This window comes from Cnephaeus nilssonii, assembly GCF_951640355.1.
Source record: "Cnephaeus nilssonii genome assembly, chromosome: 14".
In the NCBI taxonomy this organism is placed as follows: Eukaryota; Metazoa; Chordata; class Mammalia; order Chiroptera; family Vespertilionidae; genus Cnephaeus; species Cnephaeus nilssonii.
In genome coordinates this window covers 11,908,508-11,925,060 of record NC_137085.1, presented here as the reverse complement: position 1 = coordinate 11,925,060, position 16,553 = coordinate 11,908,508, and the positions used below count along the sequence as shown (strand labels likewise).

At 46.4% G+C, this 16,553-nt stretch overlaps 1 protein-coding gene across 4 annotated transcripts in view; it reads left to right on the top strand.

The window, feature by feature from the left end:
• The window catches only part of ASTN2 (astrotactin 2), a 749,503-nt gene that overhangs the window by 447,980 nt on the left and 284,970 nt on the right, over positions 1-16,553 (top strand). For all 4 annotated transcript variants that reach the window (XM_079789927.1, XM_079789926.1, XM_079789925.1 and 1 more), the window contains one exon: positions 6,845-7,011. In XM_079789927.1, the coding sequence (XP_079646053.1) occupies positions 6,845-7,011 (167 nt within the window). The remainder of the gene's footprint in view (positions 1-6,844; positions 7,012-16,553) is intronic.

Below are 16,553 nucleotides of genomic sequence, written 5' to 3'. Positions count from 1 at the left end.
CATAGAGATGTGGAGACTGAGGCTCCAAGAGGCAAGGCACACAGGAAGGAAGTGGCTGACTTCCTGCGCAGCTGCGGGATCCCATGTGGCTGACGGTGTGCCGAGCCTTTCATTCACATCTAACCTCACCTTTGCCGCCTTGTCTCATTTCATCGTTGCCATGAAAGTCTTGACCGGAGCTGGCTTCTGGTCTCCAGCATCCATTGGTCTGCCACACCCACTCTGGGGATGGTTTGGTCATGATCAAGTCTTCCAGATGGAGAGACTGAGGCTCAGAGACACCAAGTGACTATAAGTGCTCAGTGTGAGCCGGTAAGAGGCTGGGTTCAAGACTGGAGTTCTTTCCGTTACCCCGTGGTCCTTGGAGGCAGTGCTAGGAGGCAGGCTGCTCTTAGGCAGTGCCATCATCCCACTTGCCTGGTGATGAGAGAGAGCAAATGCTGCCGGGCACTTGGAGGAGGACAAGGCGTGGCCCTGCTAGGCAGCTTGGAGGCATCCCTGTGATTTGTCCAAGCCTGTTCAGTCAGCTCACAGGAAAGGGACTCAGAGCCGCTTCTCCCCTCTTCCCAGTTCATAGCTGCTTCGACAAATACCCAGAAGCTCAGAGCTCAAAGTCTTCCCCAACTTCCTGTTGTCCAATCCCTTCATTTTACAGTGGAGGAAACAGACGCAGAGGGCGAGGTGTGCCTGCCTGAAGCCACCCAGCCAGGCAGAACAGGAACTGAGCTGTCCCGAGAGCCACTCCGGGCATTTGTGGAGGGCTTGCTGGGAGCTGGCTTCTCCTCTCCAGCATCCATTGGTCTGCCACGACCACTCTGGGGATGGTTTGGTCATGATCAAGTCTACCAGATGGAGAAACTGAGGTCCAGAGACACCAAGTGACTAGCTCAGTGTGAGCCTGGAAGAGGCTGGGTTCAAGGCTGGAGTTCTTACTCCACCCTGCCCCTCAGGCCCAAGATGCCAGAGAGTGTCCACACCGTGTCCCCCAGATCCAGGGAGAGGGGCAGGGCTCTCCTCCAGCACCTCAGGAGGTCTTCCAAGCTCATATACTATGAGAGCCTCAGGGCCCAGGGAAACTTCTGCTTTGTAAGTTGGTTGTTTTTCTTTCTGCTCACAACAGCTGGCCCACCTTCTAGACCTGGGGGCGGGTGGGAGAGCAGCTCATTACAAAGTTTGCACTCGGAGCAATTTGCATTCCATAATTAATGAACATTAAAATGCATAATTATAAACAGAAACAAATGGCTTGGTTCTGATGCAAAGTTGGGCTGGGAAAGAGGGAGAGCAGGCTCAGGGGATGGAGGAGGAGGCTGGGGGAGGGCCAGCCTGTGATGGGAACAGCTGGGGATCCCCCTGGATGCCCTTTCCCTCTCAATCTTCAAGGCCTTCAGGCTCAGGGACCCAGGCCCAGGGTCTCCCTGTGGGTCCTTGTCTGGGTTGGAGCCCAGTGGAGACTGTGAAGTCCTGGAGCCCAGCTGAGGGGGTTAGAGCCCAGCTCTCCCATCTACTTACCGCAAAACCTCCAGGCAAAGGAGCAGCCCTCCAAAGAAGGGGGTCATTATCAGATAGACCTGCCCCTTTCTTTAGCCCACTCCTGGTCCCACAGGGCCTGCCTCCCCAAGCTCCTTTTATGATTCTAATAAAGTGCTTACAGATAATTGAATTCACTAACCAGTAATCTCTGTAAAGTAGCAAATCAAATCACCTCATTCCCCTGCCAACAGCCCTCCAATGCCTTCTAGCTGTACTTGGAATAAACTTAAGATGCATTCCCTAGGCTGAAGTCTGGGAGGGCAGGGGATGGGGGCGAGCATCAGCAACTTCTTTGTGTAAGGACCGTGCAGTAAATATTTTAGACACTGAAAGTCACATGCGGTCTATTTCTTTATCTTATATTCTTAATTTTAAAAATGCCAAAAAAAATGTTTTTTTTAAGTAAGAATACATTCTGAGCTCTAGGGCTTTGGAGTATATGTCTTTTCTCGGTTCTTCCCATGAAATACAACTAAAAAGCCTGTAGGTTATATATGAAACAAACAGAGGACAGTGGAAAGTGGAGAAAAGAAGGCAGGTCAAAAAAAAAAAAAAGAAGAAGAAGAAGAAGAAGAAGGCAGGCCAGCTAGGGATTTGGGGGACGAAAGAAACGGTGCTCAGTGTTTTGGAATTTTCTTCCCCTCATGTCCCAAATTTGGGGTTAAAGGAACCAGCAACTGAAACACAGTTGGCGAAGACCAGAACGAACAGAACAAAAAAGGACGACCACTCCGAAGGCCTGCTCTCTTCAGCCAAAGTGCCAGGACAGGCAGCTAACAAGACAGACTCTTCTTAGACATAACCATTCGAGCAGAAATCTCCGTTCCCTCCGCTTCGACATGAAGGTTTAATGTAATCTCTATCAGAACCTCAGCATGATTCCTTAAATAGATACAGACAAGATTTTTCTGAAACGTATGTGTTAAGGCAAAGGAGCTACAACGGGCGAGACTTATTTTGAAAAAGAATAAAATGGAAGGAGTCAGTCGACTCTGTTTCTAGACTGAAATAGCTCCAGTAACCCAGACTGTGTAGGATTAGTGGCAGAACAGAGACAAAGATCCATGGAACAGCACACAGAACCCAGGCGTGAGCCAGGCAGACGAGGTGCAAAAGCAATTTAATGGAGGCGGGCGCGCTTTTTCAGAAAAGGGTGCTGGCAGGTACACTTTCTTTTTTCTTTTTTTTTTTTAAATCCTCACCCAAGGATATTTTTTTCCATTGATTTTCAGACAGAGTGGAAGGGAGAGAAGGGGGGGGGGGAGAGTCCAGGTGAGAGAGACACATTGGTTGGTTGCCTCCCGCAGATGCCCTGACTGGGGTTGGGGATGGAACCCACAACTGAGGTATGTGCCCTTGAATGGGAATCGAACCCGTGACCCTTCAGTCTGAGGGGGGTGCTCTAACCACTGAGCACCCAGCCAGGCTCAAGTATGCTTTCATAGGCAAAATGTCAAACCTCAATGTAATCCTCACACCTCATGCAAAAATGAACTCGAAATGCATCACAGAATCAACCATAAAACAAAATGCTATTAATATTTCTAAAGCACACATACACACATGCACACACACACACACGTGTGCACATGAGAAAATCTTTGGGATTTGGGCTTGGCCAAAAGTTCTTAGATTCCAACGTATGATCCATAAAAGAGAAAATGATAACTTGGAATTTATCAAAATTAAAAACATTTGCTCTGTGGAAGCTCATTTGAAGATAAGACAAGTTACGGAGTGGGAGAGAGAATATTTGCAAACCACATGTCTGACAAAAGTCTAGTGTCTGGAAAATATAAAGAACTTTCAAAACTTAGGAGTAAAAAAAAAAACAACCTCAAACAATCTAATTAGAAAACGGGCAAGAAACATCGCACCGCAGAGATAGAGACTGAAAATAAACACAAAGGATGTTCAGCGTCATCAACCGTTGGGGAAATGCAAATTAAAACCACAGTGAGATATTGCTAGACACCTGTCGGGGTGGCTAAGATAAAAAATATTGACAGCATCAGATACTGACTAGGATGTGGGGAAACCGGATTGCTTATGCATTGCTGGTGGGGATTTAACATAGTACAACCATGCCTGGGCAGTGTGGCTCAGTGGTTGGGCATCAACCCATGAACCACGAGGTCACAGTTCAATTCCTGGTCAGGACACATTCGGGCTCAATCCCCTGTAGAGGGCAGGCAGGAGGCAGCTGATCAATAATTCCATCTCATCGTTGATGTTTCTATCTCTCCCTCTCCCTGTCTCTCTGAAATCAATAAAAATATATTTTAAAAAATAGTACAACCACCCAGGAAGAGTTTGGCAGCTTTCTAAGAATTAAACATGCACCTACTGTATTCATTTCTTGAGTGCCTGTTGGGTTGTTTTAGTTTTTTTTCCCCTAGTCTCCAGAAATGCCTCCAAGAGAGGCATTGATGTTCCCATGCTGAGGGAGCTGAGGCCTGGGTGCTCAGGGTCCTAAAGCCTGTATGAAACTTAGACCTGCTTTCAGTCCACATAGTCTTATCTGCAAGCTGTCTCCCCCGTGTAAAGAGGGAAACTGAGGCTCCAAAATCACAAGGCAAGTGCATCCTGGTGCCTGGGCAAGGGCTCTGAGCTTTTTCTTTCTAGCATCCTAGTACATCATCTCCCTTCTGCTCCAGTGGCATCTCTGCCCTCCAAGACTTCCCTGGCCAAGGCCTCCCTACCCCAATAGTCCCTGGTCATTCATTTTAGCAGAGTTTTCACTTTTTCCTTTCAAGATTTACTTCTTTATGCTTCTTCTGTAACTAGGTCTTTGTCTGACAGATGCGTGTATTTCTTATCTCTTAAACTAGATTTATAAAATTCTTTCCAAACAGCAGCTACCACTTGCTGAGCACTTGGCTAAGCACATGACACATTTAGCTCACTGTATTGGTTATCTACTGCTGCATAACAAATGACCCCAAAAAATCAAGCAGCTTAAAACAAAACGCATTGCATTTGGCTAGGACTGCTGTACCAAAGTACCATGAAGTGGGTGGTGTAAGACAACAGAAATGTGTTCTCTCACAGGTCTGGGGGTCTGGAAGTCTGAGACCAAGCTGTCAGCTAAGGGCTCCAGGAGAGAATACTTCCTTGCTTCTTCTGGCTTCTGGTGGCTGCAGCATTTGCTGGCTTGTGGCCACATCAGTCTGGTCTCTGCTCTGCCTCCACATGGTCTCTCCTCTGTGTGTGTGTGATCTCTCTGTGCCTCTCTCATGAGGACATTTGTGACGACCTTCAGACCCACTGGCTAATCCAGGGTGACCTCCTCATCTCAAGGGCCTTAATTTTGTCACACCTGCAAAAACTGTACAATAGAAGTAACATTCACAGTTTCCAGGGGGCAGGACAGGGACATACCTCTGGGAGCATTATCCGCCCACCGCACTACCTCACAGGTTTGCTAGAAAGATTAAGTAAAAACGGGTAAAGTGTTTAGAATAGACCTGGCTTATAGAACATTCTTTTTGAAAGGACAACAGTGGTAGGGGATAAGCGGGGAATGAGAACTATAATATCCTGCCCCAGATATCTCTCGTCACCTAGTGAGGTCAGTCATTCTGTCCAAATGACATCCCTGAGTTTCTGCAGACAGACAGACAGACCAGCTCCAGGACCAGCCAATGACCCTAAATGATCCCTTGACCAGGTGCCCTCCTGTCTTCCAGCGAGTGTTCCCAGACAAGCAGAGGCTTCCCCTGAGCTCGTATTAATATGTACAGCACTTTGCTCACATGGGAAATTGATTTTTCTTCTTAAGCACAAAATGTGGCCAGTCTTATAACCTTTCTGCAGTTTGACAAAGGCCATTTATAACCTACTTTCTCCGTCGTCCTTCCTGGCGCCAGTCGCAAATGTCTCGAAGAACTCCGTCCTGCATCTGTAATTATGAATCCTTCTTAAGCAAAATTTAATTTCCAGGAGGGCTGACCTTTTGTTTGCTGCTGTGGTTTTTGTAAATTAATCTTTGTATGTGTGTGTGTGTGTATGTGTGTTGTTATTGATGCTGTTCAGAGCAAAGGCATCGGGGAGCTGGTTGGGAGAGGGGAGTACACTGGGGAGGGGAGGTGTTTTAATCAGCTGTGTTCAGTGATGGATGGGGAGGGCTGGGCCCTGCGTGTTCATCTTTGCGGACAGGAAATGCCAGCAGGGTGACTGAAATTAAAACTTAGTGCCTCGCCGTCTCTCCCGCACACAGGAGAGTTGGAACGGCTCCTCCAGCTGCTGGAGTGGAGATGAGCTCAGCCTCCTCAAAGGGTGGAGAACTAAGTGAAATAGCCAGTTGTCCCTACAGTACAAGTTCTTCCGTTCACAGAGCACTTTGCAGGCGCCAGGCCCACCAACAAGAGCATTTGTCTGAGCCACTCAGGGTTCGGATTGTTGAGGTTTGTTGGGGTCCACAGGGCACCCATTGGACTACGCGGAGGAACGTCCACGTGGCGGCATGGAGGACCTGGGCTATCTGCTTCAGGAAGATCCAGGTTACTGTGGTCACTTAAAAACCATTCGTTTACTTAACCTGGGGAGTGATGCTATTTAGAAATGCCACTCCAATGGCCATTAAGAGGACGGTGTGAGGAGGGCAGGCTGGAGCCCAGCAAATGGCTTAGAAGCCTCCAAAGGCTCCTGGTGTGAGTATGCGGGCATCTCCTGTAGGGCTCCGAGCACGGCGATTGAGAAGTGGCAGATTTAAGGCAGGAAGGAAGAGAACTCACTTTTGATGGGTACCAAGTTGGTGAAGTATGCACTTTCATGATCCAACTTCAGCCCATATATCAGATAAGGAAGTTAAGGCTCAAAGAGGGTGAGTATCTTGCCGTGGATCACACAGGGAGAAGGGGAAGAGCTTGAATGGAAACTCATCCTGGGTAGAAGCTCTTTACATTGCATCCGGCTGCCTCTCCAAATGACCTTCCTAGCAGCAGACCTAATTCCACAGTTACAGTAAGCACGGTAGTGGTGGTGATCCCAGCAATGTCAATACTAATAGCCGCTCACATTTGCCGTGTTACCCCATGAGCCACCCCACACTAAGCACTTTGGGGACATTCTCTCCCTTCATTCTCACAATTCTACGAGGCAGATACTGGCAAAAGTCCCATTGTACAGGCGGGCAGACCAAGGTTCAGAGAGGTGAAGGGACTTGACCAAGGCCACACAGCTCTCCGTTGGACAAAGGGAACTTCATGTACCTTTTCATAAGGTGGGAGGAAAGGGTGTGGGAGGAAAGGGTGTGATGGGACCCGCCGCCGCCTCGGCCATAACTCCCTGTCGCTCTCTCTCTGGGCAGTGTCCCGAGGAGCTGCGGCCCATGAAGGACGGCTCCGGCTGCTACGACCACTCCAAAGGCATCGACTGCTCCGACGGCTTCAACGGCGGCTGCGAGCAGCTGTGCCTGCAGCAGGCCCTGCCTCTGCCCTACGATGCCACCTCCAGCACCATCTTCATGTTCTGCGGGTGAGTGTTGCCAAGGCCCAGCCACTCCCTTCCCAGGGACAGGGGATACAGAGCCAAGGCCTGGAAAGACAGCTTGGCCAGGTCGGGCCTGACCTTCTGCCTCTGCTCTTGCTGCCCAAGAGGTAGAAGGCAAGGGTGTACATCACCTCCCGTTGGGTATTGGGAGGAAGCATAAATAATTACTTAATAGTTACAATAAATGTAATCCCTGGCCAGCCTGCATCCCCCTGCAGGCCTGGTAGTGCAGTTGGGAGGCAAGTGCAGGCACCATGGAGGTGGCGCTAAGAGATCAGCAGGTGTGGTGACAAGAGTGTGGGCTGGGCCCAGGTTCCAACGATTGTGTCTGCAGGAAGGTAGCAGTGCCAGATGCAGGGCTTGGCCTCTCTCTGCCCTAGCGCCCTTGTCTATAGGGATGGTTAACTGGGGGCGGGGAGATGGACAGGAAACCACGCAGACAAAAGCTAAGAACTCAGGGAGTTTTTAATTTAATCTGAGATGGAAAGAAGGGGCACACGCCTAGCGACTTGCTGAGTGGCCAGAGACAAGTCACTTTCCCTCTCTGGGCCACAGTTTGACCCCCTATGAAATGAGACATTTGGACAACGATGCCTACATTGAGGACTCGGTGATTGTTACCCCGTCATCCCTAGCATCTAGCATGCTGGTTGGTCCTTAGCAATCACTCAAGAAAACAGCAGCCTTTTTCCTTCTCTTTGCTCCCTTTCTGATGAGGTCTTCGTATTAGAAAACCTCCTCACCTTTTGACATTCTGTGACTCAGAAAAATAATCCTGTGGTCGGGGAGAGTGTTAGTCATTGAGGCACGCTCAGTGCATCACTAGACAGCAAAGCAGGCTAAAGGCACAGAACAACCTTTTCAGCCTCGCGTGTTACGGAAAAGGGGGTGGAGGAGTGGGTATGAGTTTCATCTGGGTTTCAGAGAAAATTAATCTCCCTGCCTGGTTCTAATCTGTGGGGTCCAGTTTTCCTTGTGGGGCTTATTTTCAGGGCTGCCCTCTCGCCCCCGTGACACCTGAGCTGCAGGTGCCTTCCAGCAGGGGTTGGGGGAGCTCACCTGAGGCCGGGATATGTGTCAGTAAAATAAATAAGAAATAAATTACTGTATGCAGACCTGAATTTATAGCAGGCTCTCCCGCGCTTAAGTGACTGCAGAGCTAGTGGAGTAAATTATGCATGGGCTCCGATCCGAGGCTGAATACAGAATCAGTCGTGGTCTGTCATTGTTATTTCCCCCCTGTGCCCTTCGGGGGAGGTGTCCTTCTGTTGCAAATAGCAACAGTAACAGCACAGCGGCAGCACCTGTGGATGTTGACATAGCAGCTATCCACAGCACAGGGCCGTGGTCAAGGGGAGCCGACAGGTTGGGTTCTGGTCCTAGCTCTCCACCTCTGAATCTCTCAGATCCCTGACTTTCACTTTCCTCAGCGCTGCCGTTTTCATAATATCGACCTCACTCTAAGGATGGGTGTGAAGAGTGCAGGGTCCTTTACATTGAATGAAACTCCATTAAGGTTAGGGAATGTGCCTGCCGTCATGTGGCTAGTAATGCAGTGCCCCACATCTTTGCTGGGTGACCTGACACATAGTAGGTGCTCTCTGATGAAGGCCTGGGGTGGGACGGGGGTGAAGTGGAGTGGGGCAAAGGAGGGTGATGGTAAGAGGTGGAAATGGAGACATCTGTGATACTGTCAGCATTAAAAAAAATGTTGCTAAGTGGAGTTCCTTAGTTAACAGGGCTAAGAGGTTGTTCCCAGTCCAGTCTTCCTAGGAATGGCCGCATTTCTAGCCATTCCTCCTCCTGAATGAGGCCTCCTGGCCTCAGCTTCTGGCGATTTGATAACGTTGCTCCCTCGGCCTCTCCCCTCCTCTCTGTGACCTCACCATGTGTGTGTCTCTTTACCTTGGGCAGCTGTGTCATCCTCCAGTTTTGGTGCAAAGGTCACCTTCCCCAGGAAGACTTCTCTGAGCCCCGCAGGGCTGAGGGGTGCAGGGGTGGGAGGTGCAGGGGTGGTGGGAGGTACAAGGGTGAGAAGTGCAGTTGCCCTGGGCTGGGTAACATAATACCTCCTCCTTTCAAGGGGGTACTATTTAAATATTGGCTCAGTAATTACTGAATAGGGTTAGGATATGCAAAGCAGGACTTTTGATTGTCTTATTTTGCTTTGTATTTTTTATTTCTACCCACAAGACCCTCTTGCAAGGGAGAGATCCATTTATATTTGGCCTTAAATTCTAAGTTATTCTCATGAAATTTTGACACCTCTTGCAGATGGGACCTCTGGCTAGCTGCCCTGGTTCTTAGCCCCTAGTCAGGCCAAGTTCCTCCAAAGTGAGCCAAGAATCCTTTCTCTGGGGTCACTTAGCACCTCCCCCCCCCACCTTGTGCTTCTCCCTGTGGGAGCCCCACTGCTCTGTTGACTTACCTGCTTTCCTGTCTGGTCCCAGTCACACTGGGAACATCTGGTGAACAGAGACTGGGCCTTAGTCACCTGTGTGTCCCCATTGTCATTTCCCATTGCTTGGCCCAAAGACTTCTTCCAAACCGTAATTGGTGAACTAGGAATTCATCTACCTAAGATTTGTTGCACCTACTCTGTGCTCAGTCTTTCCTGGAGTGCTGAGAATGCAAAGAAGTATTGAGCACAAGTCTGTGCCTACCAGGGACAAAGGTGGACCCTGGGGGCAGGTGGCTGAGCCTTGGACCTGATTGATGTTGATGGAGCACAGGTACCGGATGGTAGAGAGCAGCCGGTGATTTTGAAATAGGTTGATAAGGTCATTGGATGCTAAGCAGAGGCATTTACAATGAAATCTTATAGGTGAGGGAATGTTACTTTCCTCTAAGACCTTGGCAAGTTACCTAGCAACAATGTTTGGTGTGTGTGTGTGTGTGTACAGTATATACTGTGCATTCCTTCAGGAGGGTTTAATATTATCCACATAAATCCAACCTGTATAATATAAAATAGGATCTATCAGAGACATTTGTAAGGAGAGAAAGGGTGAGGGAGAATAAGATTTCAGGAGCCTGAAATGGGAGAGTATCTCAAGAGAGATACGTTTAGCTCTGTGCTTCTTGGCAACCCAAGTGAACAGGGGAAAAAAAACAACCCACACCTAGTTGGTTATATAGTTGTCCTTGCTTGAGAATAGAAAGGTTGTGTGTTTTTTGCTTTTTCCTCCCCAGAGGGTGTACATCTTTTCCTGACTTAATGCGATAAAAAAGCTGTTTCCTATATGCCTATGGAAGGAATGTCACCAACATTTTTGAAGTGTCAGTGTTCCTTCGATCATTTAGAGGCGGTAACTGAAGGGTCTCGCAGGCAGTGAAGAGGTGAAGAGAGACGGTATCCCAAGCTTCTGTCTTCTAATTTGAATGTTTAATGTATTTAACTGTAATTTGATTAAACATGTAATGAAAATGTATTTTAAAAACATGGGTTCCCAGAGCATGTCCACCCTCAAATAGTCCTTACTAGCCTATCTCTCTGTTTAATGTCATTTTTAAGTGATTTTAGGAGGGAGAGGAGATAAATACATGTGTTTTATACCCGTCATTAACTGGAAGCTGTTTATTTTCATCGTTGAAGCTAAGCCTCCTCTAATAGCAGAAAGCTGAGAATGGAGACAGCGATTTGAACATGACTCTTAGTAACTACTAGTAGATGCAGGGGTGTGGGGCATTTGTTTTATGGTGGTCTCCAACTTTTGGGTTAGACCTGAGCTCTCACCCCTCTGACTTTCGATTGAAGGATGTGGAATTTACCTCTCATAGTTAACTTAGGACAGTTAACCTCTCATAATTAACATAGTTAACATAGGACAATTAACCTCTCATAATTAATATAGGACAGTTAACCTCTCATAGTTAACATAGAACATCCACGTGCCATAGCTTTACAGCCTTGTGTTCTCCGCTGTTTGAAATATTTTTGAAAGCTCAGGTGTAGGACATATTCACAGACACCTGGTAAACGTGTACCGAGTCCATCCATTTGTTCAGATAGGGGTTTTCCAATGTGGGTTTTGTGTGTCATTACTTCCATGAGCTACATAAAGACAAAAAGGGGAAGCTTGGTGACCAAGCCCATGTGGGGAAGACTGCACTCTATCACTGCCTCTTGGAAGTTCACAGTGCACCTGGGGGTGGTAAAGGCTCTGACAAGTCCTACAGTGATGGAACATATATTTCTTTGGTTCTAAAGTTCCCATGTTTTCCACATTTTAATATCTTTGAAATTATGATATACTAGAGGTCCAGTGCATGAAAATTCATGCACTGGAGAGGGGGGTCCCTCAGCCCGGCCTGCCCCCTCTCACAGTCCGGGAGCCCTCAGGGGTGGGAGGCGACCCAGCAATCAGGGGAAGGCGACGCCCCATCACACCTCTGCTGCTGCCACTTCCGGCAGCACAAGCCTCGGCCACCCCTGGTTACCTGCACCTCGGGCTGGCCCTGGGTGGCTGGGCAGCCGCCATCTGAGGCTTGCCTGCACCTCGGGCCAGCCCTGGGTGGCTTGGAGGGCTAAGGGGACTGGGCACCGCCATCTTGTGGCTGTGGACGCTGCCATCTTTGAGGGCATGGCAGTCAATTAGCATATTCCCTCCTTATTGGGTGTGGATGCCACCATCTTTGAGGAAACAGGGCAGTAAATTAGCATATTCCCTTCTTATTGGCTGTGGGCACCACCATCTTTGCGATGGCCTGAGGGTCAATTAGCATATTCCCTCTTTATTAGATAGGATTTTACATTATTATTTTGACAAATTTAATTAGTGATGTTTTCTCTCTTTTTTAGTGTTTGTTGTAATACTAGAGTTTCTTCAAGTTTTGGGGTGGGGGGGAGGGTCTTAGCGTAAATACAATATGTTATATAATTTAGCCCAAAGTTCTCCATTAAATTGTTTCTCTTTTCCCCTTCCCTTTCCTTTTCTTCCATTTCCCTCCTTCCTTCTTTTCTAAAGAATACCCTTGAGTACATTACTTTCAAAATGGCTATTTTAGAACTCTAAGTTTTTGCCATGAGTGAAGTCTTCAGATAGCACCCTCCCTGAGAAGAGTTTCACTAAACTTAATTTTGGGTAACACTGGGATGATCCCGAGGCCTCTCATGAGAAAGACTCCTTCGACACTGGTGAGTGGGGTGCATGTGTTAGGTGGCCATACCCCCTAGGTCACAGAAGGTCCTGCCCTGATGACCCAGGTGGGATTTCTCACAGGTGTCAGACCGGGAGAACTCAGAAGCCTCTGCTCCTCTCTTGCCTTGGCAGTAGAGTGCTCACCTCCATCCCTAACACTGGTCCACATCTGTATGATGTGCAGTTCCTTGAGCTCTTCTTGCCCTTCACTTTCCTCTATACTTATTTTTTCTAGGATTTGATTCCCTTCCCTGTTTAAAAATCAGTAGTTCCTAATCTAGGCATTTCAATAAATAATTCATTGCTTCCATAAACCAATGAGGAATGAATGAGAGAGCAAATACATGAATCAATAAATAAATATCTGCCTTTAGAGAATTTGTATGAAGGCCACTCTCTGTAGGTCCCAGTTTTCTCTTTGAAAAACAAGCAGATTGGAAGAAGTTATTTGTACTGAAGTGGAACAGGCACTAGATCTGGAGTAAGAAGATCCATGGCAAGGCCCTGGCGTTTCTAAATTGTTCATGGGGTCTTGGTCAAGGAATCTGCCATGCCAAGCCTCGGGGTCCTTGGAAGGCAAGGTTGCAATGAGAGTATCCGTGTTGTGATGTTGCTACAAGGATTAAGGAAAGCATGCTTTTGCCTAAGCACAAGTAAAGTTTTGTTAACATAAAAAAACAAAACAAAAAACTTCCAAACCTGTAAAGGATTTTTGTGAGTTTATTTGAGCTAAACTGTCGACAATTGCCAGGAAGCAGAATCTCAACATATTGAGATAGTACTCTGAAAAATGGCAGCTTTTCACTTAGTTTTATAAATTCCATCCAAAGAGGAGATGTAAGTGGATTACATGAAATCCATTGGTGATAGATTAGAGAGGCAGAGAACGCAAAGCAAGGGTTGGGGGGAGGAGGGTAACAAACCTCTGGGATTGGATAAGAAGTAAAATGATGGACACATGCTTCTTTTACATAGGTGGATACAGGATAGTTAACAGTAGACAATTAATACTAGCACTAACAATAACAATGAGGAATTTGTGGTTTCCGCTCTGGTGCCATTAGTTGTGCCCTGGGGGGTCTGGAAAAAAAAGGGGAAAGGGGGGAGTATAAGTTACACTGACATTCCTCAGGTATGTTATCTTAGATGCAAAAACACAATAGGCTCAGTAAAGATCGAAGTTTATTTTTGTCAGGGAAGATACTGGCCTAGGACATGACATTACAAACTGCTTTTTAATGAAAGGTTTTAATTTCAGACCATCCTCTGTGGTTACTTTAGGTCTCTTGAGTTTGCAAGGCCGCCATGCAGGCCTCCCCTGAGTTAGTCAGGTTAGCATGTGGCCCCTTTTCTTCCCCTTTTGTGGTGCGGCCTCAGAAGTCCCATCTAGTTCTATTCTCTGTAATGTGGTGGGTATGTTAAGGGTAACACATTTGTCGCCTTTGGCTCAAATGCCCAGTTTGTATCTTTGTACTTACTTTATTTTATGTTTTTCATTTTGGCATGTGTATAAATAGTCTCATGCAGATATTGGCAGGGTTCCTGTGAGCCAACAAACACTCTTGAGCATTTCTGTAAGAAAGTCTCCCAGACGACAGAGCTCTAAAGGAGCTCTATATTTTTGTCATTTTGATACAAAAATAAAATTAACAAAAAAAGAAACCAGCAACTAAACAGACCTTTGCATAAATCCTCTGGTGCCCTAGGGGGGCTTGAGGGAGAGAGTTGCCCACATTTCAAAACTGAGAGGAAAGTTGGTCTTGGTGAGTCCCTATTTTGTTTTTTTCCTGCATCTCTTAGGGGCTTACTAACTACCCCAGGCTTTTCACCTTCCCTCCTCCCTCTCCTACTGGGCCACAGCCCTTTCCCACCCCAGGCAAAAGAAAACCACCATGAACCTACAGTTGTAATTGGCTAAAACTCTCCTCCCTCTCTCTCTCTCTCTCTCTCTCTCTCTCTCTCTCTCTCTCTCTCTCTCACACACACACACACACACACACACACACACACATAGAGTCATATGCCCACACCCTATTAACTCCAAGGTTCACTTCCTTCCACCACTATTGACAAGGCATAGATAGCTCCATGGACGGCAAATCCCCTAGAGCAGTGGTGGGCAAACCACGGCTCGCGAGCCACATGCGGCTCTTTGGCCCCTTGAGTGTTCTAACGCCACTTCTTCAAAATAGACTCGCCCAGGCCGAAAACCGACTTCTGCGCTTGGGCCACGAAGTTTCAATCGCACTGTATGTGCGCCCCGGCACGTGGTATTTTGTGGAAGAGCCACACTCAAGGGGCCAAAGAGCCGCATGTGGCTCGCGAGCTGCGGTTTGCCAACCAAGGTACTAGAGTCTCTAGCTAGTTTCCTTATCTGAAATTGGGAGTTGCACTGCCCTGTGAAGGTTATGCATTAGTTTCCTAATGACTCTGCAAAAAATTTCCACAAACTTGCAGGCTTGAAACAACACAAATTTATTATTATACAGTTTTGGCAGACAGAATGCCTAAAATCTAGATATTGGCAAGACTTCAAGGCCAGAGACTCTCTCCTCTCTCTCTGTATCTCATTCTCTGTCTGGGACACTCTTGTCTACCTTGTAAGCTCTCATAAGGCTCCCTAGGATTACATGGAGCTCACCAAGATAATTCAGGGAAATCTTCCCATCTCAAAATTCTTAATCATATCTGCAAAATTCCTTTTGCCATACAAGTTAACATAGTCACAGGTTCTAGGGATTAGGACACGGAACATTTTGTGGACTATTATTCTCTCTACTACGGGTTGTAATAAGGAGCAAAGCAGGTCACATATAGAAAAAAATTATACTAGGCTGTGGAATCTGGAATCTAGGGCTAAGCTGTGCACATGTGATGTGTATGTGCATCCATATATGTGTATAATGTATACATGTAACATGTAATTATATGTGTACAAATTTATATATTCACATATATGTAAATATGTATGATTTATTTTCAATGAATGGCCCGTAAAAGTTCCCAATTATGTAATTTGAATATATTTTTTTAAAGAAGAGTCAAAGAAGAGCAGCTTTGCAGACTTTAAGAAATCTAGATCTTGGGGGCAGGGGGTGCAGGCTAGAAGGGGTCAGTGGGGGAAAGAGAGGGACATCTATAATACTTTCAACAATAAAGATAAATTTTAAAAAAAAGAAATCTAGATCTAGAGAGACGTCAGAAACCAGGACCCGAGAACCACTGGAGATAAGTTTGCATTTCCTGAGAAGTGTCAGTGGGCTAACAGATCAATAACAGCATAGTCACCATAACACTCATGATGGCAGTCACAACGCCTGATGCATGCCCTGGCTCCTGCAGGATGGATGCTATTCTATCCTTTATGTAAGTTACCTCTAATCCTCACATCAGCTCTGTGATAAGGATTAGTGTTACCCCATTTAATAGATTCTGACACTGAGGCCTAAGAAAGCTTACTGAGTTCCTCAGGGTCCTATAGCTGCTAGGTGGTGTAGCTTCTGTTCAAGTCAAATTTAATTAGGTCCCACATACTTGTGAACTTGACACCTGTGTCTTAAGTTAGGAGGCATGAAATCTCAATAAATTCAAAGTTGAAATTGTACATGGTACATTCTCAGACTAGAAGGCAATGCTGTTCTGTATTAACAACACTCTAGCTAGCAAGTGAATCTATCTACTTGAGAATTACAGAAAGACAGCCTTCAGCATAACACCTGGGTAAGGAAAAACACAAACTCGAATCCCTGCCTCTTGAGAAAGGAGCGGGAGCTGGAAGGCTGCATTTCAAACTCAAGCAGGACATGGGCAAAGTCGTACTCAGGAGCCTATGGCATTTTTCAAGAAGCGAGAAAGATTGAAACCAAGCAAGAGAAGCCTTCAGCTCAAGAGACCATAAGAAAGAATTCTGAAGCAAAGTCAAAGACAGCAGTAGGAAGGAATTAATACAAATAAAAGCCGAAATAAATAAAATAGGAAAAAAAATAAAAGGAGCCCCATCAATAAAATGAAAAAAAGCCCATTCAAAGGAGAGTGAGACAGAAATACAAATAAGCACATTAGGAAAGAGCTAGGGACATAACCATGGAAGCACAGAAGATAAAACACATCTAATGAGAATACTGTGTATGACTATAGACCCATAAATTTGAGTCTTGATAAAATGCAATATTTTCTTAGAAAATATAAATTACCAAGTTAGAGTCACGATGCTGTGGAAAATCTAAATTGACAGATAACATAAAATAAACTGATAAGAGAGCTAAAGAGCTACAGTGGAAAAGAAGACATCAAGCCCAGGGGATTATAGGCAGGTCCGACCACATATCTTATACAAAGTGACTCAGAGAGAGGAAAGAAAAGGACAGTGTCCTAATGTACTCCACA